General features: G+C 36.7%; 1 protein-coding gene across 1 annotated transcript in view; it reads left to right on the forward strand.

The window, feature by feature from the left end:
* The window catches only part of KLHL2 (kelch like family member 2), a 60256-nt gene that overhangs the window by 21881 nt on the left and 14830 nt on the right, over positions 1–23545 (forward strand). The window contains exon 5 of the mRNA XM_051618232.1: positions 14777–14939. Within this exon, the coding sequence (XP_051474192.1) occupies positions 14777–14939 (163 nt within the window). The remainder of the gene's footprint in view (positions 1–14776; positions 14940–23545) is intronic.

Consider the following 23545-nt stretch of genomic DNA (forward strand, 5'->3'; position numbering starts at 1 on the left):
GCAACATGCAGAGCGACACAGCTTTACTGGTGGGTAGTTTGTTGGACTTGGCTTGATAATGAATCCTATAAACCTTTCTTAGGCTGTCTGCCATCATATTTCAGCTTACCATCACTTTTTATGCTTCATGGAGACCTAGAATCTTCTGTCCATAAACTGTTTTTTTTTATTTGCTAGTAGGTTTCAGGCAACTGCAGTAATTCTTAAAACCACTTTTCTTTACAAAAAGTGGTTTATGTAATAGAGCTATTTAGTGACAAAAGCTATCAGCACTTGGTGTTCTTATTTCTTTGATACCAATATTATTAAAGGCTTAGGAGGAGAAGGAGTTCTTTACTGGATCATCTTTTAGAGCTGTAAAATTAAACAAGGTTTTGGTCTTTCTGCTCATCTCCATAATGACTACTAAATTCTGGAAGTTCTTGCAAATTCTGAAGTCATCCAGTGTTACTCAATTTAAAATGTTTTCTAAAACTGGCTCATTGTAATGACTTCATGATTAAAACTGAATTATAAACATCAGTTAATCCCAATGTTTGTTGAAACCACTCTTTACATGGTAATCCAAATTTACACCTTTTATGCCAGCATGGTTTTAATAGTATTTTTATAGTACTTTAATAGTACTATAGTATTTTAATAGTATTAGGGACTTGCTATTGCTGCTGCAAGGTACTTCAACATGATCTTCATTACAAACCCTACTCACAGAAACACGTTTAAGTCTTACTGGGCAAGAATTTAGTGTTGGACTAGATGGCCTTATAGTTTACTCTTTGAGAGAGCACCAGTGAGGTATCACCATGTCTTGCTCTTGTACATACTTTATACATTAGGTCTCAAGCAACAATCTGGTTACCTCTTCTGACCCATTTTTTGTATTTGTGACAACAGCTTTGAGGATTTTAATAATGTGAGGGCACAACTCATATGTGGCTTAGCTGGAGAAGAGACAGTGGCACGCTTCTTGAATTATATGCATTGGAAGACATGTCAGGCAACAGTAAATTATCTAATTTTTCCACTGAAATTATCCTACTATGCATTCTTTGTTTACTTATACATGCCTGCCTATCAGGTAAGTGAGGGTAGGAGGGAAGGGAGAAGTGCAGTGTGATCTTTCTACAGGTGTATTTAGTTACCAATACAAGCTTCATTAATTTGCACTTTAAATGAGTAAGCTTTGCATAAAAGAGCAGCTGACGAAAAAACAAAGTGCACAGCTTTGTGGGTAAATGTAGTATTTTGCTCTCAAGGTTTTAAATGCGTATTGAGTAGTATGTATTTCTCTTTACCTGTTTTTTCCCCATAGCATACCTTTTTGTGACTATAGCTATTATGTACATGCAAAGTAGAAGTTGCCTGGTTTTTAGGTCACAATATCATTATGTACACTGCGGAATAGATATAGATGCTATATTGTGACTCCTGTTTCTGTGTTTTTGTTAAGACTGAGAAACTGGAGTGATTGCTTTTTTTTTCTTTTTTTTTTTTTTTGGTTTAAGGAATATTCCAGAGCCTCAAACCTTGCTGACAGGCGTTTGATGTCCTACTAAAAAAAATTTATTTTCTCATTTGGCTTACTTGGTGATCTGTGACAGAAGGAAATCATACTGCGTGTACTTAACATGAGGAAAGTGTTAATGGTTTCTGAATTGTGTAGCTCGATAACAGCAAGGCAGCTGCAACTCCATGTCCTCAATCTTCAGCTCATAATGAGGCTGAGCATGTATTTCCAGTAGGTATGTACACAATCACATGTATATATCACATCTACATGCAGCCAGCCACATAGATCAATGCAGACAGAGCACTCAGCTCTTGATTATATCTTGAGCTGGGCTGTTCTCCCAAAAACTCTCTTGGACATGTCTGTTCAAGACCTTCTTTTGCATTGTGGTGATAGACCTAGAGCAGTCCCTTCGAAATTGTTTTATGCCAAGCTCAGTAAATACACTTCATGCTTCTTTATTTAGGGATACTATTCTCTCCCCTTGATTATAGACCATATGGTTGAGTTACAGGAGCTAGACAGCAGAAAGGGTTTATAGAGAAGGCAACTACTGCTTCTGTACAGCTGTAGCTTTGGATAAGGCAGAGAAAAAAATGGTGACAGAGACCATTAGAACCAGGAGAAGCAGCTGTTGCACAGATATAGCAACTACTTTTTCCTGAGGTATTCACATTTTTACATTCCTGCCTTTTTGTTTTAATTTTCTGAAAATACCTTGCTGCTGTTTCACTCTATTCTCCAAGTGATGCTTTATTCACATTTTATTGGCATTTTCCAGCCAATCAATATTTCAATAATATCTTTTTTTTTTCTCTACTCTCTTGCTGAATAGAAAATTCCAAAACTTTTTTCATAAAGAAAATTGGATAAGCAGAAGGGTATGAGCCTTATGAGAATGAAAAGGTACCTGAATGGAAAATTGAGCTGTCGTACACCAGCGTTTAGTTATTAACGAAAAATACATAAGGCAGAAACAGAACCGAGAATGAGCACAAGAGCTAAAGAGGACTCTAAAATGTGCATCAAAAGGTATGAGAAGTGAATTAAAATGGTCTTGAGCCTGCAAAAGACTGTGCTGGACTATCAGATGCCAGTGTGTGTGGGAGGCAGAGAGCCTTGAACTTCTGGAGAGAGCTTGACGTCTTATGAACTGAATCACAGATTTTCCTTATCTCAAAATCTTTGTTCCTTTAGAAGATGTTGGGGGGGAGGGGGAGGAGGAGGCGGGCTTAAAACCCACTTGTTTCTGCTTATTTGGAAGAGAGTTCTGGGCAAAGGCAGTGAAGAGGCTTGTAGCTTGACTGTGTCAGCATGGTCTAAGCAAGAGCCAAGGAATGAATCAGAAACTCATGGAGGAGGGGAAGGGGTGAGACAGAAGTAGAGTTGAGGCAAGAGTATTTTATAGAAGAGATACTGATCTGTAATCCTGCACTTCAGAAGCATGTGATTCTGATTACTGTGGGAGGTGAATGGGAAGTCACTGAGGGATTTAAACAGGCATGTTTAATTTAAACGATAAAAAGAATAAAACACTTTTACTCAGCACTGCAACTCTAAATAGAACAGCTGTTCATTTCCTGCATATTATTTCTTTAATGAGTGATTTAGAGGAGCATGTAGGCTGCCAGAGCCATGCATGAGCAAGGTGCCAAAAACTAAGGTAGAAGGTCCCAGTTACGCCAATGGACCATGCAAGGTGCATCCTCTAATATATCAAGGACAGGATTAGAGAAAGAGTCAAAAGATGAGGCACTGAAGCAAATGAATATCAGATCATTAGGAAAAAAAGGATTTTATAGACAGATATATAAAAAATGATACTTGCATACTGACAGAGGAGAAGCTTTCGAAGGGTGGTGGCTGGGACTCTGTATTCTCTAGCTGGCTATTCCTTGCAGTTTCAGCTCGTGTTTTAGTAAATCAGTACAATGTCACTAGAAATCCTGAGCATTAGAAAGACTATCAATTATTATTACTATTTTTTTTTAGTGTCAGGTAACATAAGGGAAATTCAAACCTTTGGTATGTTTTAGAATTCTACTTATGAGTTGTGCATAGCTCCTGAAAACCTCTTGTAATTCTTTGAGTGATCCAGAAATAACCATATCAAAGGCTTTTGAAAGTCAAGTTAGTTATAGTCCCTCCTAAATTGTCACATGATGAGCAATAAATAGATCAAATATCCCTAGGGAGTACAGGAGCAAATAGTTGGTTTTCACTGTATCGAAATGGTTGTAATGTGTCACAGGCTTCCAAAGGAGGACAGATTTTCTTTACTTTTGAAAAGTAGGTAGCAAAAGATGTAGGTGATAAACTGGTTTAAATTTTATTTTTTTTTAAGACCAGACAAAAATAGAAAATTTCACTGCTAACTAGCTAAGATAGATGTCAGGCTAGCATGGTTGCAGACCAAATTTAATGTTGGAAAGTGTAAAGTAATGCATGAAAAAAAAAATTGAATTACTCCTACGTATTGCTATGTTTTACATTAACAACTTTTCCTAGAATAGAATAATTTACTGTAGTTACCTTAGAAAAACTTCTGCTCATTGTGATATAGTGGCTTTAATAAGGAGTATAAAAAAATGGCACAGCAGCATCTGTATGTCACTGTATTGATCCATGTTCTCACCTGTAATGCTCTACCAGATGGTCTAAAATATGACAGGAAGAGCGTAATTAGAAAAGGCTTGAAGCTGGTAAAGGCATGGAAAAGCTATAATTTGAGAGGGGGAGAATTCAGGCCTTCTTTAGGTTTACTTGTGAGGTGACTAAATAAGGACTCTTTTTTTTCTCCAATATCTATCTGTTTCAAAGACTCCACATGCCCTTTTTAAGGATTGAAGAGCAAATTATTTATGCTGAAAGATAATAAGCTTTTATTTAGGATACCTAGAGAAAGGAGTGCACAAAAACATAGACATGCATGTGTATTCTTGTTCTTGCTATTATGTTTAAACAGTGGATACCTAATGTATAGAGCTTGAATGGAGCTGTCTGGGATGCAGAAGGTGAGCAGTGTGCTTTTCTAGCTGCACTGGTTGGTTTGGAAAAGATTATCTGTGAACCTTGGTTTACCATTAGTCAGATTGTGTCAAAGCAGGTATTTTCACCCTATAAAGTTTGCATCCCTAATTAGGTGAGAGCATATGAGGTCCAGATCTGGGTCACCTGTTCTACTTTCCTCCACCATAAATTTCCCTTTTCCTTGGGTGGGGGAAACACAGAGGAAGGAATGGCACTGATGGAAGCAGAGCAGTGCTGTGAAGCTTTGTTTCAGGAATATACTGGGTTTAAGCACATATTGGGAAAGGGAGGAGGACCTTATAGATTCTGTCTCGAGCCAGCTGCCAAATTTGCTTCCAGTGTGGCTCGGAGTGTGAAGGAGGTCCCTGGCTGGTTGCAGCACAGCTGGGCAAAAACAGTTCTAAGAAAGGCAAAAATTTTGCCGTTTCTTTATCTTCTGCCCCTCTCCTACTCTTAAAAGAAGCCTACATCCCTGATCCACCAGCTAGATCCATAGCCACTACCACAATTTTTTACTGTTCCCTTTCAAAGCTGGAAGCTCTTGTCCCACGTTTACTTACCTGTGAAGCACTGGACACTGCCAGTTTTTCTCAAGTGAAGTTTGGTTTTAACTAACTAGAAATGCTGTTCTAAAAGGTAAGATGTATCCTTATGCTTCAAGGGCAAACTATTCCTTACATTTCAAGGAAGTATTCTCTGTTGTGGCATATTTACTCCAGACTATGAAGTTTCATGCGCGTTTCTTTGATAATGGATGAAGATTGGTGTTTCCAGACTACCTGGAATGAATAGGCTGTTGCTTTGGTCTAATATATAGTTATACCTGTATTTTCATTATTAACATTGATTAAGGTTGGTCTTGGGACTGTTCAGAAGTGATCAGCCTCTACACCAAAAGGGTGCTGGCCTTCTAGAAACAAGGTGGGAAGTACATGCAAATGGAGGTGCATGCAGAAGGAAACCCGGAGATTTTTTTTTTCCATGTAGTTGACTAGGGAGGGATGCATTGGATTTTCTTTTTAGAACACAGCGATTTTACTCATTATTCAAACATACATTTAGCTAAAAACCTGTACATTTCAAGCTTACCCTGGAAAATCCTTTTAACTGTTGGCTTTATGAGCAAGCTAGAAGTGGGATTCTGTAGGTACGATGTGTGGCCTAAGAGTTTACAGACTTGAACAGACTATTAAGAAAAAGAAAGAAGTAGATAAATGATGACCTGTGGGTAGGTCAGAAATAATCAGGACTGAGATCACAAGTTTTCTGCTTCTAAAAAGCTGGTGCCTTCATCCTGCCTCAATAGGATTGGTTGCCCTTTAACTAGACATTAATGAATAAGAACTTCTGTATGTATACTGCCTTCTCAGTCTGAACCACTTGTGCAACTTTTCTGGGTCTGTTATCTTTAAAATCATCATGCTGCTAGGCTGTGTTAGGGACTCTGTCAAGCTGGATGAAAGAAACTACTTTTGTCTCAGCTATGACCTTTACTGTAGGCATCCATTTATCTATTTCTGTGTATGACCATAAACCTACCTGTGGCAAAACCTGAAAGACAGCCCTTGCCAACTTGAAGTGCAGAGGTAATTTGTTCACTTTTAAAGCATTCTATGTAAATGAAAACCTGTGTGCCTGCCCACTTCCCTGTAAAATTCAAGGTGCTTATTATGAGTAAGTTAAACCACTTAAAGAAGAGAGACACTATGCTTGACCTGTGTCGCTTGCAAGTAGGTTCAGCAGTATGTTGCTAAGTTGCTACACAGAAGATGAAATTTCTGGTTGTTTGGTTGTTTGTTTGTTTTTTAATATTGGTCATGCTTTAAATCATTAAGTGTATGCATGAAACCTTCAACTGAAAAAAAAATTCAAATGAGAGACTAAAGATGCTGTTTGCTTTGGGAATTCTGTCCCTACATACTTGAATTTTTTAAGCACATCATCTAGATTAAAGTGATGATGAAATTTGTCACTAAGCCTAATGCACTTTTTTTTTTTTTTTGGAAGAGGTGTTTCCCTGTGATGTTGCTAGGAGAATATAAATATGGTCTGCTGTAGGAAACTGAGGGAAAAGTAAAAGGTTATCTCAATAAAATATAAAAACATAACTGTAATGCTGGAAGCTTGGAGTAATCAAATGTCTTGAGTCCACTGAAGGGCCTTTTATTGTAAATTAGATTTTAACCTTGACACAATTTTTGAAGATAAGTACCATACACACAAAGCATTTCTGCTTCCTGTTATTTCTGTTGTAATAGAATCATCCTGGTTGGAACGGACCTTGAAGATCATCAAGTCCAACCATAACCTAAATCCCCCTACCATAACCTAACCTACCCGTTCAGTGCTTAAATCATGTAGCTAACCACTGTATCTACATTTCTTTTAAATATTTCCAGGGATGGTGACTCTGCCACATCCCTGGGCAGCCTGTTCCACTGTCTAACCACTCTGTTGGTAAAGAAATTCTTTCTAATATCCAACCTAAACCTCCCCTGGTGCAGTTTCAGGCCATTTCCTCTCGTCCTCAGTTCTTGGCTATAAAAAGTAGTATAGATGCAGAGAGAAAGCAGACTTTCACAGTCTGCTATCCCAGTTATGCTATTTGTTTCCAGCACAGGCTTTAGGGTTTTGCAAATGGTGTTTCAATCCCTGTCTTTGAGATTGCCAGCAAGTATGTACTTAAAAAAGGAGAACAAGCCATGTTTGTTACAAGTCAGTCTGTAATGTAGAGAAAAATCCAACAAACAATTCCTTCCTCAGTGCCCTTCCCCCCAGCTCCCCTAAAGTAATCTTTTATGCTTCAGAAAACATAGCACATAAACATTTTTCATTCCTGTGTCAGTCTTTTCTGTCTTTAGTTTTAGGGGATATGTTAGAAGTATTTCTATCATAGTAATCTTTGTATAATCAAACTCAGTGAATCTGTCCGTGGGGTCTGAGACTGAGTGGTCTGGTACTGAAGGTGTGAGAAGTTATGGGTAAATTCTATAGCTGAAGCACACTAGCTAAAAGCATCACCTGATACAGCAATTCTTTATGTGGGTCAGCCTTTTTCAGAAAGGTTGAAGATGGTGTATGTTATGTTATCCTGCCTACTTTTTTTTTTTTTTCAGCTACCTTTAATCCTTCTGCAGGGGAGGTTTGTGTATTATTTGACTGGCTAATACTTCAGCTTCCATAGATAAAAGAGTGAATTGTTCAGTTTCTGAATGAGAAAGTATCAGCAGCAAGTGACTTTATTCAGACTCTAGTTAGTCTTGTTTAAATTATCCTGTGCCTAAGAAAACATGGAGGTGTTTTTATGCAGCTATATACTCTTATAAGCATTGATTTGCAGTATGATGAAGGATTCTGAGCTTTCATTTTAGCTGGCTTACTGTACATATACTTAAATTCAGTGAACCCAAGCTCAAATAAAAATCTCTGTTTCTATCAAATCAAAATGTCTATATTTCTTTTCACTGAAAGAAAAATACAAAATTCTAACTAAAATTATTTTAGGTTCAAGAATTTTTCAGTCCAAGTGACACAGTGTTTCAGTTCTATTTCAGTATCTTTTAACAGAAGATGAGGATATGAAAGGCTCAGCTCATGACTGTTAACAAAAATAACCATCAGAAGAGAAAATCAATCTCTCTCTTGTGTGGAGGCTTAAAGCAAAATGCACTGTTACATGGTGATTAGGGCACTGTTCTGGTAGAAAAGATGTAGGAGAACCCTCAAGCAAAACAAGACTTAGTGTTTCTTCCTTGTAGGCCAGATAACCACCATTAATGGTAGTGTATTATTTGATTAAAGTGACCCAGCTGTTAACTTTGTTCACTTAGTGAATCTTGTTTCTGTGCTTCAGCAGCCCCTAACTACATCCCAAAATTTCCACACCCGCCCCTTCAAAAAAATCCAAGAAAACAATAGAACCAGCACTTCCATCCCAAATGTTTTAACTTATAGTTCATTCAGCTTAGTCTTCTAAACGGGCATATCTTCTAAAGCCATTTTTTGAGTAAATCAGTTGCTTCCTATAAATTGCATGTCACTATAACTGATGTGGACTCTTAAGTACAGATTCTGATGCTGGTTAAAAAGCAGGTATGTGGGACAGTTACTTTTCTCTTACTCTCTATTTTAATCTGTCACACTGCTTTCCAAGTTGGGATCTGCTTAGTATTTTGTAGATTATGTTAGTCATTAAAAATATTACATTATCATGATTGTTTACTTGTTTTCAACTGAAACAGTGCTCAGTCAATTTGAGTCTAGTACTATGAACGTGAAGGAACAGAACTATATCTTGATTAGTAGTCTGATTCCTTCCTCTGATACTGTAAAATTGCCACCCACACTAAATCTTTAATTGGATGGGGCTCATTAAGCTAAAGGATAAATTTATACATCCAAGTTTTCAATTTGCCTGTAAAGTCAAGGATGTTGAGATACCTAAAAGGCATATTTTGTGAGGCATGGCGTCATGTTCTAATGTTGCAGCTCATGCATATTTTTAAATACAGTGCAGTATCTCATTTGTATGTATTTTAACACCGAAACAGTGCCCTTAGCATGTTCATATAGACATGCTAGCAAGGTTGAATTTCCCAGAATTGGAACTTGTAAATTTCATTCCACGGATGCATTATAATATTTGTATCTATTTCAGTCTTTTTGTATGCATACTCCCAAACAGCATAATTTCAATGCAATGCTGAATGATTTCACTAGAACTCAGACTACCAGAGTTTTAATTAAAGCCACAGATATAATTACAGCACAGATGCATTTAGATGAGAAAAAAATTAAGATAATTTGGATGATCTTTGACAATTATTTTTATTTCCTTCTTTCTTATGCCATGGTAGTATAAACGCAAATTAAGGGGTTTAATTTGTTGAAATAGTTATTGAAACCTTAGAAATAGAGGTTAAACTTTTACTGTCTTTCCTCCAGATTTGTATTATGACAGGTATTAACATGGCTGCTGCTCCCTGAAATCAATTTCATTTTAAAGAGATAAAAATATTGCCTTAAGCTTCTTCAAATTGCAGGTAGCACAATATGTTCTGGCTAGGAGAATCTCTCAGTACGAAGAGGAGTGCAAAGATGATAGCGTGGATTGATAAATTACTGAATCAAATTGATTTAAATCAACAGGCAGAAAGCTTTAATAAAATCAAATTTTACTTTGAATCGAACTTTTTAAAAACAGGTCCCATTAAAGCAGATTGAGGGGCCTGTCTACTGAAAGTTGACTCCAAATGTGGAGATGCTGCATCTTCTTGGGGTAACCTGTTCCAGGGTTTAACCACCCTCATGATCTAAAAACAATCCCAAACAAACACAAAATAACAAAAAGAAACCAAACTGTTTTTTTTCTAGTCACATTTTCCTGTGTTGTCACTGACTCTTGTCCCACTGCTATGCATCTTCAAGAACAGTCTGGCTCAGTCTTCTCTGCCTTCCCATTAGATAGCTGTGGATGGTAGGAAGATCTCCCCTTTGTCTTCTCTTCCATGGCTGAATAAATTTGGTTTTCTTAGCCTCTCCTTGTAATATCATATGCTGCAGCCCTCTGATCATCTTGGTAGCCCCTTCTACTGGACTTAGTCCTCCATTCTCAACTAGCAGGACAGGTACTAAAAGCTTATGTGTTGCAGAAATATGTACTAACTTGGAGCAAGAGGCTGTCTGAACTGCGTGAAGCACATATAGAAGAATCACACAGAATTGCTCTGGTTGGATAAGACCTTTGTGATCATCAAGTCCAACCATAATCTAACTCCTAACCATTAACCTAACTCTACCAAGTCCAGTACTTAAGTCAAGTTCCTAAGCACCACATCTAAATGTCCTTTAAACACCTCCAGGGATGGTGATTCAACCACGTCCCTGGGCACCCTGCCCATTAAGTTGTCTAGCAGCTTTCTGGTAGGACAAACTCTCCTGTCTGGTGTGGAGACACTCCAGGGCAGCTTCTCTGACTGCTTCTAGGTAGTCCACAATTCTTGATATAAAATTTACTTATTTGAAGATATTTGGTCCTACATGTATGCTATGTTTTGTTTTAGCAGAGATATATAATGAGCAATATAATGAAATGACACTTTCATTTGCAGCAATAAAATGAAATTACAACACAAGCAAAATACAGCAATTGCAATGTATTTTGGATCACCATGCGAAAGTGACTCTCATTACCATTCTCTAAATGCCCACTGTCAGAATGCTGGGCATCCCCTCTTCACCAGGAAGGAATATGTGGGATAAAGTCAGCTCAAGCCTCTTAGTCTTTTCAGAGTTCCTTCTGTTGGCTGTTCAGTTTTTATACTTCGTGCTGGGCTGAGACACGTATACACTTCTCCCCCTGCTGGTCTGGCTAGCTGGAGAAGACAATACTATCTCAGAGAGAAGGCTGTTGACACAACCTGGTGACTCGCTGATACAGCCACATACCTCAACAAAGGTTATCCTCTGGTCCCGCTTGCGTTGAGCTAAGTTCAGCTTTATCTGTGCTTCTTGGTGCTCATTCCTTACATTTCTTTCCTGAGTTCATCTCCTCTGAGCTTTCTTCTATTGTAGGGGCTTGCTGGTTGATCATGCAGGCTGTATCTCCCTGAGACTGTTGTAAACATGTTCCTTGTCAGTTGATGGGTCACAAGAAACTGGAGAGGTGCTTGCCTGTACTGGCTGCTCCTCATCTGTGAGCTCAATATGCTACATATATGTTTTAGTCACATAAAGTAAGTATGTCCAGCTGCCCAAGGGGGAGCAGTCATGACACTGTCTGGAAAAGAAGAGGGAGAAAAGCTGCAGGCAACTTTAATATCCTCAGCCCTCAATATATTCCTGGCCTGTATCTGAAGGACCAGAAAAGAGGGCAGCAGCCTCAAAAATGGGGTGATGGCCTAGCTGAGTTATTTTGAAGGGATTAAATCTACTCCAGTGACAACAGCACCCAAATTTAGGGCCTTAAGTGGATCCCTACTGACTGTGCAGGTGACTCTGCAGGTGGATTTTAAAACAAATACTTGTACCTGGTCACGGTCATTTTTGTCTCAGTGGAGCTGGAAAGGTGTATTTGGCATGGCAGGTGCACACAGCTTTGGGAATAGGAGTGTCACTTCAGGAAGGAGAACCAGGAAGAGATAACCTGGGAAAATAGTCGTCAAAGACTTGTAAAGGTTAATAGATGTGCTCTAGGAAATGTAACATCATTCCAAGATTCATCACAAGATACAAGATTCATACAAGATACAAGAATATGTAATTTCTTACTTGCTATCAGTAATAATAATCTGTTCCGTTTCTTTGATTAAAAAACAACAACCACTGATATGTTTTCATAGAATAAGCAATTGGAGATTTTTTTGTCTACATTTCTTGCAGTACAAAGTAGTATGCATATTAAAATATTTTTGAACTTTAAAGGAAAGTTAAGGTACCCTCTACTGGCTATTTTTGGAAATAAATCTGAGCTATAGTGTACCCGTTTGGAGTCAGCAGCTGTTAAACTTAATCTGTACTGCAGTTTGAATATATGGATTTTTATGGGTCTGAGAAGAGTTTGGGTTTTGTTTGTTTGTTTGTTTGTTTTTATTCCCCACTGGCTTCAGCAGAGTGAATCTGCCTGTGATTAAACTGTAGTTTTAAAAACAGGTTGTTACAGCTTCCAAGCTAACAATTATATATGTACAAATAGAAATAGCTCAATGTTTCACAGCTCCTGTTGCCTAGTAACCAAAGCCCAATGTACAATTTCAATAGGATAAATTTGATACACTTTGCCTCTCTTTTCCTTTTTAGTCATGGAATACACATAAATATATTTAGATTTAAATTTCTTATTGTCTGATAACTAAAATGTATTGAAATATGTAATTTTGCAAACTCAGTTATTATGATTAAAGAGGTGATGTAAATTTTCCATAATGAAGAGTGATCTTATAGTTCTGGTGGCATTGCTTTACTATTTAGGTGAGTAAGCAAGTGTCTCAGTGTGACTGTGCATACAAACCTTAAATTATTTTCTGCATTCCATTCTCAAATTTCACCTTCTTATTTCATTTACTGATTTGATGATGATTTTACATATTTTTCTGCTGAATCCACTTAAGCAGTAAAGGATTGTTCCCAGAGTTATTTGCTACACTATAGCTCTTTCAAACCTAAAATTATTTAGGATTGTGTTTAAATTAGTTACTGAAATTGTAAGCAGATGTAGAATATTTGCTTCATTGGGACAAGTTGTTTAAATAAATACTTGTATTAAATTTCTAGCCCTGAGTAATTTAATACCTTATAATAGAATTCATTATCAAAGGAATTATCCACTTCCTATTATAACTAGTCATTCTGTAGTTCTAGTAATAATACAAATTGTATTACTATCTTCATTTTTGCATAAACGTGCTAAAAAATGAGTTCATTGTACTGTTTTAATCTTGTCATTAGTCAATTTTAAGCTTACTAAATTTCTTCTGAATTGTGTGACTTATTACACTTGTGCCTATTAAATGCAGATCTTCTCCATTTATTTTGTTAGATTTATTTGATGCTTTTAAGGATTATCAAAGTCTTAAACTAGTTTTTAGTTATTTTCCATAGCAGCAGTCTGTATTTCAATGCAATCACATTTGTGTTTTTCCTTCATTTCTCTTTCATTAACAGTTGATATTCAAAGCAAACTCTTGTTAAAGACATAATCCTTCTTTTTTTACTGTCTACATTGATAGTCAAGACTGTAAACAGAGACTATAGTGGATTACTGTTTCAAATTGGGGTTTAATATCTGGAGGAACTGAAAGATGGTTTTCAAGCAGGCTTCATGTATGGCAGGCTGAGGGAAGAGGAACAGCCATAAATAGTAGAAGCAGGACAAAAAAAGGAAGTTTAAAGCAGACATAAGCTTTGCAAGGTTATATCACCTGAAGTCCTTTTTGTTTTAATTTGGGTCAGAATTATTAGATTTATTTCAGTAAAATAATCTAATGCATAAAAAAAACCAAACAGTAGCTCATTAGAAGTCAAGTAGATAGATGCTTACAGAGATGATGGCAAATGTTTGGTTCTACAATTTCAAAGATTAAAACTTCTTCCAAAGAGCAATTATATAGAAGTATATTCTGCAGTTTTCATGTAGTGTTATGCAGGTTTCTAAATTGTTTTACTCTGCTCTTCCAGCTCTCTTTTTCTTCTTGCCTGACTCTCTTTAATTCTACCCAAATAATTGTTTAAATAAAAAGCATTAACAAGAGTAGTGCAGCTATTGACTTTGGTGTATTTTTTGCTCACTTATTATTGATGCAGCCTTATAGTATCTGTTTTGTCTATATGGAAGTGAACAGTTGCAAGACTTCCATGTTAAAATCTTGCCTGTTTTCACCCACTGAAGATGAAAGCTAAGACTTGAATGTTGTAAAATAGAAGTCTCATTAAAATAACTGTCAAGGGCACGGAAAATAAAATATTGTGAAGAAGAAATTGTAGAGAGCAGTGTGGAATTTTGCTCAAGGGCACAATTATAATTCACCTAAATCTTAAGTTTTACTGGGCAAATAAAATGTATGTCATACAGTTTTTAAATTTCTTCTTGTTACTTATTTTTTGAAAGTTGAATGGCAGATGTAATTTACATTAATTCCTTACTGATATGGATTTTTAGTGAGTTACAGAATATTTTAATATGCTCAGACTTCTAAATGCCTTGTCGTTCTTCCATTAAGGTCACAGACTTCTTTGGAAGCTGAATTGAATTGTTACTGGAATCAGTTGCATAAAGATGCTTATTATTGATGCTAAAAAAACGGTACAGTGTCCAGAGCTTTTGTGCAAATAAGATGTACATATTTTATCATGGTCTAGGAAACTTTGCTTTAAAGAAATATCTAATGCTGAAGGTTTGGAAATGAGTTGTAATTATGGAGTGTTGGGAACAGCAAGATGGGAACTTGTGAATGAGTATTGAGAAAAGTTTATATGAAGTGTGAGAGTTATAATCTGTGGAATAATTTCTCAGTGAACATGGTGGTAGAGATGTTGCTTGTTATTTAAATCCTAAATGGTATTTGCAGGGTGGTAAAATCATGTTAATGTTGAGTTTTAAGTTCTTCAGTCACATAATGCTGAAACCTTCCTGTCTGTTTTAGTCTTTTATTTTTTTTATGGATCCTTTAACTTTATAAATATTCTTGTATAAGCTCAGAATTGTATTTTGTCGTATTAAACACCTATTGCTCCTTACAGGTACTGCTCCCAGCAGCTGGTCTCTTGCAACTTCAGGATGTGAAAAGGACTTGCTGTGAATTTTTGGAATCCCAGCTTCATCCTGTCAACTGCTTGGGGATTCGTGCTTTTGCTGATATGCATGCATGCACAGATCTTTTGAACAAGGCCAACACATATGCAGGCAAGTTATCATTACTATAGCATGTAGCTTGTTATCTGTGTTTGTGGATACACTCATAGGCTCCCTGCCCACCCAACCCCACTCAAAGGAAAACTGAATTATATCCAGGATATTGCAGACATGAATCTTCTGACGTGATTTCAATATGAATGTCTTTAAGAACAATAGAGTCTTCTGGCTGGAACATAGTTACACTAAGCACAAAAAGGCAGCATCTTCACAGCCTATCAGGGCTATACAGGGTCCAAGCAGTTTGTAATCCTGTTCAAATTTGCTGTTTAAAGCTTTACACTGTCACTTAGGGGAGGAAATAGTGAAAGAAGAATTAAAACTCTGGCAACTGCCACAAGCCAAAGTTTGTAGGAAGTACACAGCAGAAGAAACAAGGGTGTGACAGGGGGCAGTGTGCTATCTGTATCCCCTGTACTGCACTGGCTAAGAAGCAACAAATGTACCACAAGTATTGTGTTACCAACTTGTCTTCTGAAAATCCTACTCATCTAGCCCAAAACTTGAAATTTCCTATTATAAAGGGTACTTCTAGTCTCGTTTATCTATCTTAGCACAAATTAGACAGAGGTGCATCTTCTGACTAACCATGTAGCTGAACCAACAAAATTCTGCTTTCCTTGTAATGAGCATTTGCCATTGGATTTTTCTCATTTTTTTTCCTGAAAAAATGTTAATGGAATTCTTTATTTTTTTACTGAAAATACTTTGTCATGATCATCTTAAAGACTGTGTTACTCATATCTGTAAGAGGACTGGCTCACGTTGAGTTCTTGACCATTTTTGAACAGTAGGTTCTCGTTTTGCTTGCTGTTGTGAATGAAAAACAATTCTCATTTTGTGGTTAAGTAACATTAGTGTTGTATGGGCAGACAAGGGAGAGTAATTATTTCCTTTGTCTTGATGCTGTTGAGGCCTCAGGTAGAAAAATGCTGAACTGAACTTTAAGACATGCAAACAGGGTGAAGTGCCATTTTACTACTATTGCAATATTCCTTTGTTTCCCGGATCAAATGTCAACCTCTCATCCTAGGTTTTTCTAGTTCAGCAGAATTACCCTCACTTCAGTCGTTTATATGCTCTCTCTGCTGCTTTTGTGCTTGGAACTAACCTTCTGTTTCCTCCATAATCAAACCATCTTCCATTGCCATCACATTCCTCCAGAAAGCACTTTTCTCATCTGTGCTTCCCCTTCTGTCATATTCTTGGAGTCCTGCTGGCCCATATCATGAGATGCCAGCTCAACTCCTACTGTGTTTTTGCTTTATCTGTGTGGTGAATTTTAAAGCAATGCACACTCTGTTCTTACTCTTGAGATAAATATGCTGTGCGTAGTCAGACTGTGAGCTGCTCCATTGCACTGCACTCTCTGCATTGCCTTTCTTAATCCCTAGCACTCTGTCAGTCTTAGTATAAGAGCAATACAGAAAAGGGAATTAAAAAGGAAATCTCATGATAAAGCTGCAGAACAAAATAATCACATGGTATCACTTTCGATAACTATTCTAAAATGTACAGTGATCAGTTAGCCTCATGAACAACTACTACAGAGTTAAAACTGAATGTTTTCCTGAAATAGAGCACTCAGTGCTTCAATTCATATGTCTAGGACCAAATAATAGGCTTTTTATTGCATTGAGTAGTTTTAGACTTCATAAAAATAAGGATTTGGATTAATGCTTTCAGTTGCCTTAATTCCTATAAAATCTGTTTTCTCATATAGTTGTGGGGTTTTTTACCCACTTCCAGAAGATGATAGTATTTTTATCAAGAATGGATGTTTAAAAAAAACCAGAAATGCAGCAGAATTATATGATTAGGTGAATTCTTGGTTGCTCTCTTAAGTGGGAAACTAAGGTATACAAATCAGCCATACTCAGAAGCTTTTAATCCAGTGAAATTGTATTCAAATAATTTATATATAAAATTTTAAAAAATACAAGAGGTATTGAGGTTGTTTTTGAAAGTACTCACTTCTGTAATGCCAGTCTTACTTGGGGAGCTCTAATGTGTATGTGACTGAAGGACTTTGTGATAACTGTATTTAGACTTATGTTTAAAAATTATATATTTTTGAGTAATATCAAATCCAAAAGGTATAATATTTATGATCTTTTATGCAATAGGAAGCAAAGCTTACATTTATTAACTAGAGTTAATGTTCAGATATTTAATGTTTTAGGGAACACATTTTGATACAGGAGATGATTAATTTTGAATTTTAAATTATTTCTTCCAACTTCTATTCTGACTGTTTTAGTAACTTCAAAACTATTTCAGTTACTTCAAAACAATCTTTTTTCAATTCAGTTGTTGAAGGTAAGTTTTATATAGATTACTTTCTAGAAATATAAAATCTAGGACCCTGGCAAGATCTTTAGTGCAATATTGGTTAAATGTGTTTGAGAGCACAGGAACTGTGTCCAACTTGTAACACTCCTTCATTTTGCTCAGGTATCCTTTGCTGTGCTTGGAAAGACTCTGCAAGCAGGATGCAGATAAGTGGAAAGGAGAAGGAAGCTGTTTGTTGGTCCTAGGTGGGACTTGCAAGCTACTAGTCTGAGCACTGGCATACTCAGAACTCTTGGTACAAGTGCCCAAGGAGGAAGGGTTGGCCTTTATTCCTCCTTGGAACAGGCTGCTCATCAGTCGTGCTGGATTTCTGTCTGCTGACTCCCTGATTTTTTTCTGTGCAGTTTTATACCTTTCAGGTCAATGTTTTTCCTCATGAATTTTCAGCCTTCTTATTGCCTGTGTCTCAGCCATCATAGCTTCTTTTCCTCCCATTCTTATCTCAAATGCCTCTTTGTACTTCATCAAGGCTCCTTCTTACAATTGAAAAAAATTTCTCAAAATTCTGAGCAAAGATATGTGGCTGTGCCACTTCAGAATCAGGACATGAATCACAAGCAGCTGAAGTCCCAGGAGTAGACCTTTTGGGAATAAGGCTCCAGAAATTAGAATAAGTAGAGAAGAGGATTATTACATTGAAAAAGTAGTGAAAATAATTCCCTGCTGGAGAAAATGAAAAGCATGTGGCTGTTTAACTTCTTCCAGTCTTTATTTTGTTACACTTGCTATTTTATATTTTGGAAAAAGAGGCAGGAAGATATTTCTCCCAATAGACAGTGATGGAATAAAACCAAATGGATGCCTATGTAGATGAGAAGTTAGAAAAGTGGAACTCTGAAACTTCCTTCCAGCGAGAGTAAAAACTCAACTTTCATTAAAATTGGAGCTTCCTAATCCTGTGGTGGGGTTGGTCTTCCTGTAAGAGTGTGTGATATTTCTTTAATTTAGAAGAGTCATATATATCAATGATACCTATGGAGAGGTCTGAAAGTAGTGGTTGATTGATACAGATTATTTGGAACGAGCTTCTGTTGCAATTAAACTTTCTGAGATACTTTCTGATGTCCCAGAAAGCAGCCCTTCTTTGGGTCTTGTCACACTTGCATGCTCTGGGACTACATACAGCTAAGGCCTCTCATCTTTCATGGGTAAGGATTCCTATGAAGAGTACATGGCATAAGCACTGCTAGTCCATCCTCTGCTTTAGTCTGGAATACATCTTATGTAGTCTTACAGGATGTTCACAAAATAACATTTTTTTCCTGATAATGTGGTGCGTTTTATAGTTGTAAAGTTATGTACAACGTGAAGATAGATTGGTAAAGCCTTTTAGTGGAGAGACATTTGCTGTTTTTGATGATAGAGACACTTGCTCAGTGCTAAGGTCTTGACATATTTCTTAGTTATAACCAAAGAATAATAATGTACTTCCGCTCACCACATAGGCCAGTATGGGGATTGGAAACATTGGATTACCTGTGGAAGAAGTCCCTTTTGAGGACCACCTTTATACAGAAAGCCTTCTTGATTTTTCTCATTGTGCTGAGATGGTGGAGAAACTTTTGTCAGGGAATCTTAGCATGTGCAGTGAAGCTGGGTTTGCTGTGTTGTACTTAAGTGTGGGATACAGTGTTCTTGATTCTGATGCTTTGAGTCTAAAACTTTGAGCCCTGCCTAGTGTGTATGTCTTCTTGTGTGCATTTGTATGCATGAGATTGGAAAGATGTAGTTAGCAGAATAGTTCTTAGGTTTCTATTCTGAGTAGCAACATCTGTTGCTGCATTTCTGTTACCTTGGCTGCTATGAATTTCATGGTGTTCTCAAAAGCAGTTATTTAAGCATAAAACTGACAAGTAAATTAGATTTTGTAAAAACGCTTGATTTTGCAATGTTTAACTTCTGCTGTTTCTCCAGTTCCTGTCTGACCAGTGCATTAGGTTAGGCAATTAGCAAAGATCTTTTGTTCTCAGCCAAAAAAGTTGTAACGTGACATTGTGAATTGAAGCAATAACTAAAAAAACTAATTATTGCTGAATATTTTAATTTGTATTCTTATTTCCTCTGCTTGCAAAACTGTCTTTGTTCTTTAAAGTGAATCATAGAATGGTTAAGGTTGGAAGGGACCTTAAAGATCATCAGGTTCCAACCTCCCTGCATTGGCAGGGACACTTCCCACTAGACCACATTGAACAAAGGTTCATCCAAACTTAAACAACTCAAGGGAAGGGGGCATCCACAACCTCCCTAGGCAACCTATTCCAGTGCCTTTTTACCCTCATGGTGAAGAATTTCTTCCTCATGTCTTACCTAAATCTACCCTCTTTCAGTTTAAAACCATTACCCCTTGTCCTATCAGTGCCCTCTCTGGGCGGAAGGCTACTATAAGGTCTACCTGGACCCTTCTCCAGGCTCAATAGCCCCAACTCTCTCAGCCTGTCATAATGTAAGACCTTGCTCTTTCCAAGATCTCATGCCTTGCCTTTCCTCTAAAACAAGGTTATTGGTTCAGAAAAAAACTATGCTTCTGGAAAGTTCCAGCTGTTTTTATAGCATTATCACATCAGAATGATGCAGATACTCCATTTAGTTTAAAAAAAATAATCATAGTCTGGTTTGTGGAAGAGAAATAGTTGGCCTAAACCAGACAAAAGACAATTATGAGACTCTCTATTTTTTATATGTTTTCTTTCTCACACAAATATATTGGATTACTGTAATAAAAAGACATAGGAAATATGAGGTGTTTTTCCCTTTTTCCAGCTGCAGTCTCTGACACTGATAAGCTCAGGTCATGTTTTTCATACATGTTAATTTGGTTTTGGGAAGTCTTTGGGTGAAGATGTCTGAAGGTGTACAAATTAAAGAGATTTCTGGAAATGCATGTTAAGTGCCAACAGCTGCTAGAACACCTCAGAAAGATGTTAGAAAATAGCTAAAGCCTATTAATGATAGAACAGAAATTTTGGCAGTCTTCATCAATGTTATACACAAACACTCACAAGACAAAAATGGGTTGCAGGCTTTTACTTTTGGCCACTATGATTCTCTGAAATGTTTTTAATCTGAGGGAATTTCAGGAGACCTTTGCCTTCTGTATTTGTTTATTTCATTTAGTAAAGGCAATTAAGCCAGAGGTCTGACTGTAGCTATATAAATGAATGAGAGTGCATGTGAATTATTCCGTAAATGTTCACAGCATAAAATGTCCTGTGCAGTTTTCAGATATAGCTTTCCTTCCCATGTAATTGCAGAATGTAAAACTAGTGTCAATATCTTTATGGCCAGCAAGATTATGGGCCTCTTGGATAGAAGAGGTAGGTCAATTGCTTACTGCTGCTGTGTGTATGTATACTACACATCTCCAGATTCATAATGAAAAATACCAAAAAGTGCTACATATACAGCTCCTCTTGTCTTCCTGTGCTCTCTACAGTGGCATTGTTTATTGTACTTCCAAAGACTTTGTTACTAGCCCCTTTCATGTTTTTAAGAACTTCCTTTTTGCCCTTTTAGTTTATCGCTGAATCTGAAGTCCCATTCTACTGATACAGGGCAGATGAGGACAGGTCTTTAGCTATTCAGATAGAAACTATCAGTTGCAAAAATATGAAAATCTGTTTTTATATGCAATTGGAACAGATATTTTAGCAGTGTCCTAAAATTGAAGGGGTGGTGTTTTTTTAAAAAAAATGCAGATTTTAGTTTTGATAATGAAATAGGATTCTACTTCCTTAGGAAGTGGGAATTTGGAAGCCAAGGCTCTGCAGCTTCTAAGCTAGCATGTTTCCAGGCTGCCTTAGTCTGAAGCCAGCTGGCTTCAATGTCTGGGTAAAGTGGCAAGAAGTGAGGCAGGATTCCAATAAAAATTTTTCAGAGTTGCACACTGTGTGGAAAATTCTGATTTGGAAAACAAAAAAGTATTTTGTTCTCTCGCAGAAGTTTCCAGCCAGATAGTTCTTTCTGATTGCTTATCTAGGAGATGTTAATGAAGAAAGAAGTATGTTACCTAATGCACCAAATGAAAACCAAGCTAATTTCAGATTTTGAAGGGGACAGATGCATTAGATATTTCATCACATCATAAATGTTGTGATGTTTTGTTAATATCTTCAGATTTTCAAAGCATTCAGGATGTCAGCAATAACAAGGCATAGTACAAATCCTAACCCAGAAGGCAAAAAAAAAATAACCTCTCAATACTATTTTTCTCTCATAACTATTGGAAAAAGAGGATCTTAGTGAGATTTTGGACCTTGTCGTTATTTCAAAGATGCTGATATCCTTCATTTTAAAAGGAAGCAAAATGCTTTAATTTCATAAGCTTTGTGATTGTTATGTATAATAAAATAGTGTATTCTGCCTTCAACACTTAAACAGCTTTAGATAAATTGCCATTGGCACATTTACTTGGTGTTTTTGCATTTCCTTGTTCTTTTTCAGTTTCTAATTATTTTGAAATCCATTTATATCTAATTTTAATTATTTCCTGCCAAAAGGTTATCTGTCAATCAGTTAATATGGTCTCCTTGACAACAAGAGATCTGGTTCTTAAGAGACAAGGGATTTAATCTTACCTCTTTTTTTGAAGACTAGAATCTATATAGCCATCTACTTTCCTATTTCTCTTTTTCCTTTCATCCAGGTGAGGATTTTTTTCCAGGTATTGCTTGAGAACATGACCCTGTAGCTATTGACTGAGTAGGTTTTTTAATTTCTCCTTTTTTTCACTCTTCTGTCTTCTCTAGGCCATGTGCCTTGGTTTATGCTTTAAGCACAGAGAGTGACAACCAGTACAATGGTCTTAGGTTTTTGTTCAAGTACTGTCTATTTTTTTCAGATATTTCTTCTACAGTTCTCTTCCTACCTTGAAAACAGGAGACAGCCTCACATTGATTGTATTGCTTTGAAAATTCTCACCTTTTACTTTTCTGGTTTAGAGGCTGACTCTCTTCCTCTTTAGAGCATGTCGTAAATCTAAATCCAAGCTTTTATCTACAAGTTTAGAAAATCAACTGGCTATTTCTATTTATGAAGTGTATCCTGTTGGATGTGATATACTGTTGGATCAGCTTTCTCAAGGGAAGATGAACAGGCTTCTGAACATCAGATTTATTCAGTATGTGGATATATGTTGCTTCCTGTATCTACTTGCTTCCTAACTTGGCTTCTGAGTACAGTCAAGCATGCTGTTTTGAGGCACTGTCACTTGAAAGTTGGAGTTTATCATAAAACTCATTTATGCAAGCTGCCTTCCTCAATTCTATTTGCCATATGCAAATATTAAAATCAATCAGATACTTATTTCAATAAGTGTGCCTCAGAAAATTCTACTTTAGCTTAAGAAACAGCATATTTGTAGTCTTAAAAGAAAACAGACAAAGATCTATAAGGAGTGGAAAAGTAATGGTGTTTTAAAAATCATTGGTATTTCTGCTCATGCTTTCTCTCCCATTGCCTAAAATATGGCAGAAAATACTATGCATCCATCATAAGATAATGTTGCGAAATTGGAGGGAATTGTAGTGGTGGTGACTACGTGAATGAAAAGGCTGGTAGGATGAGGGACTGGAAAGGCAAGGACTGTCTATTTTAAAGACAGGTAAAGGCTAAAAAGGAATAGAAGATAACGAACGATTTTGAGTAGACAGGTTGCAGCTTTCCCTATTTTTGCATTCAGCATTAAAACATAGAGATATTAATTGAAAACTGACTAATGGTAAACTGGGTGTTAAATTTAGATGCGAGGCTTTTTCTTCAGCCAGACTGTGGGAATACTGCTGCAGGAAGGTTATTAAAGTAAAGAGTTGAACAGGATTTAAGGGGACTGGACTGTATCTCACTAAACTCGTTGTTTCATAAGATGTGGTTAAGGTGAAATACCATCATTTTCTGGCTATCAATCTCTCATTTTTCATTATTATAGTGAGACCTTTATGGGAGTTTTATTATCATACTTGTCATATATAGTCCTGGATTTCTATCTGAAGCACTTTGTGCCTCTTGTTTCAAGAAACAGGATGCTGAACTAGAGAAAGGACAAGAATTATACTGTGTTATATTTATCTTTTTATGCTCTCTAGTCTTTACTACAATGCAAATAAGCTGTTGTACCATGCAAAGTGACCTGAAAAATTTAGACCAGGAAGCATTCAGCATTCTTTTAAACTTTTTTTTTTCAACAGCTTAGGACTGTTTGTCAAGCATGGAGGCTTTTAAAAGTTCTTTAGCTAGTTCTTTAGTTTTTT

The sequence above is a fragment of the Apus apus genome, chromosome 4, assembly GCF_020740795.1.
Source record: "Apus apus isolate bApuApu2 chromosome 4, bApuApu2.pri.cur, whole genome shotgun sequence".
Classification (NCBI taxonomy): Eukaryota; Metazoa; Chordata; class Aves; order Apodiformes; family Apodidae; genus Apus; species Apus apus.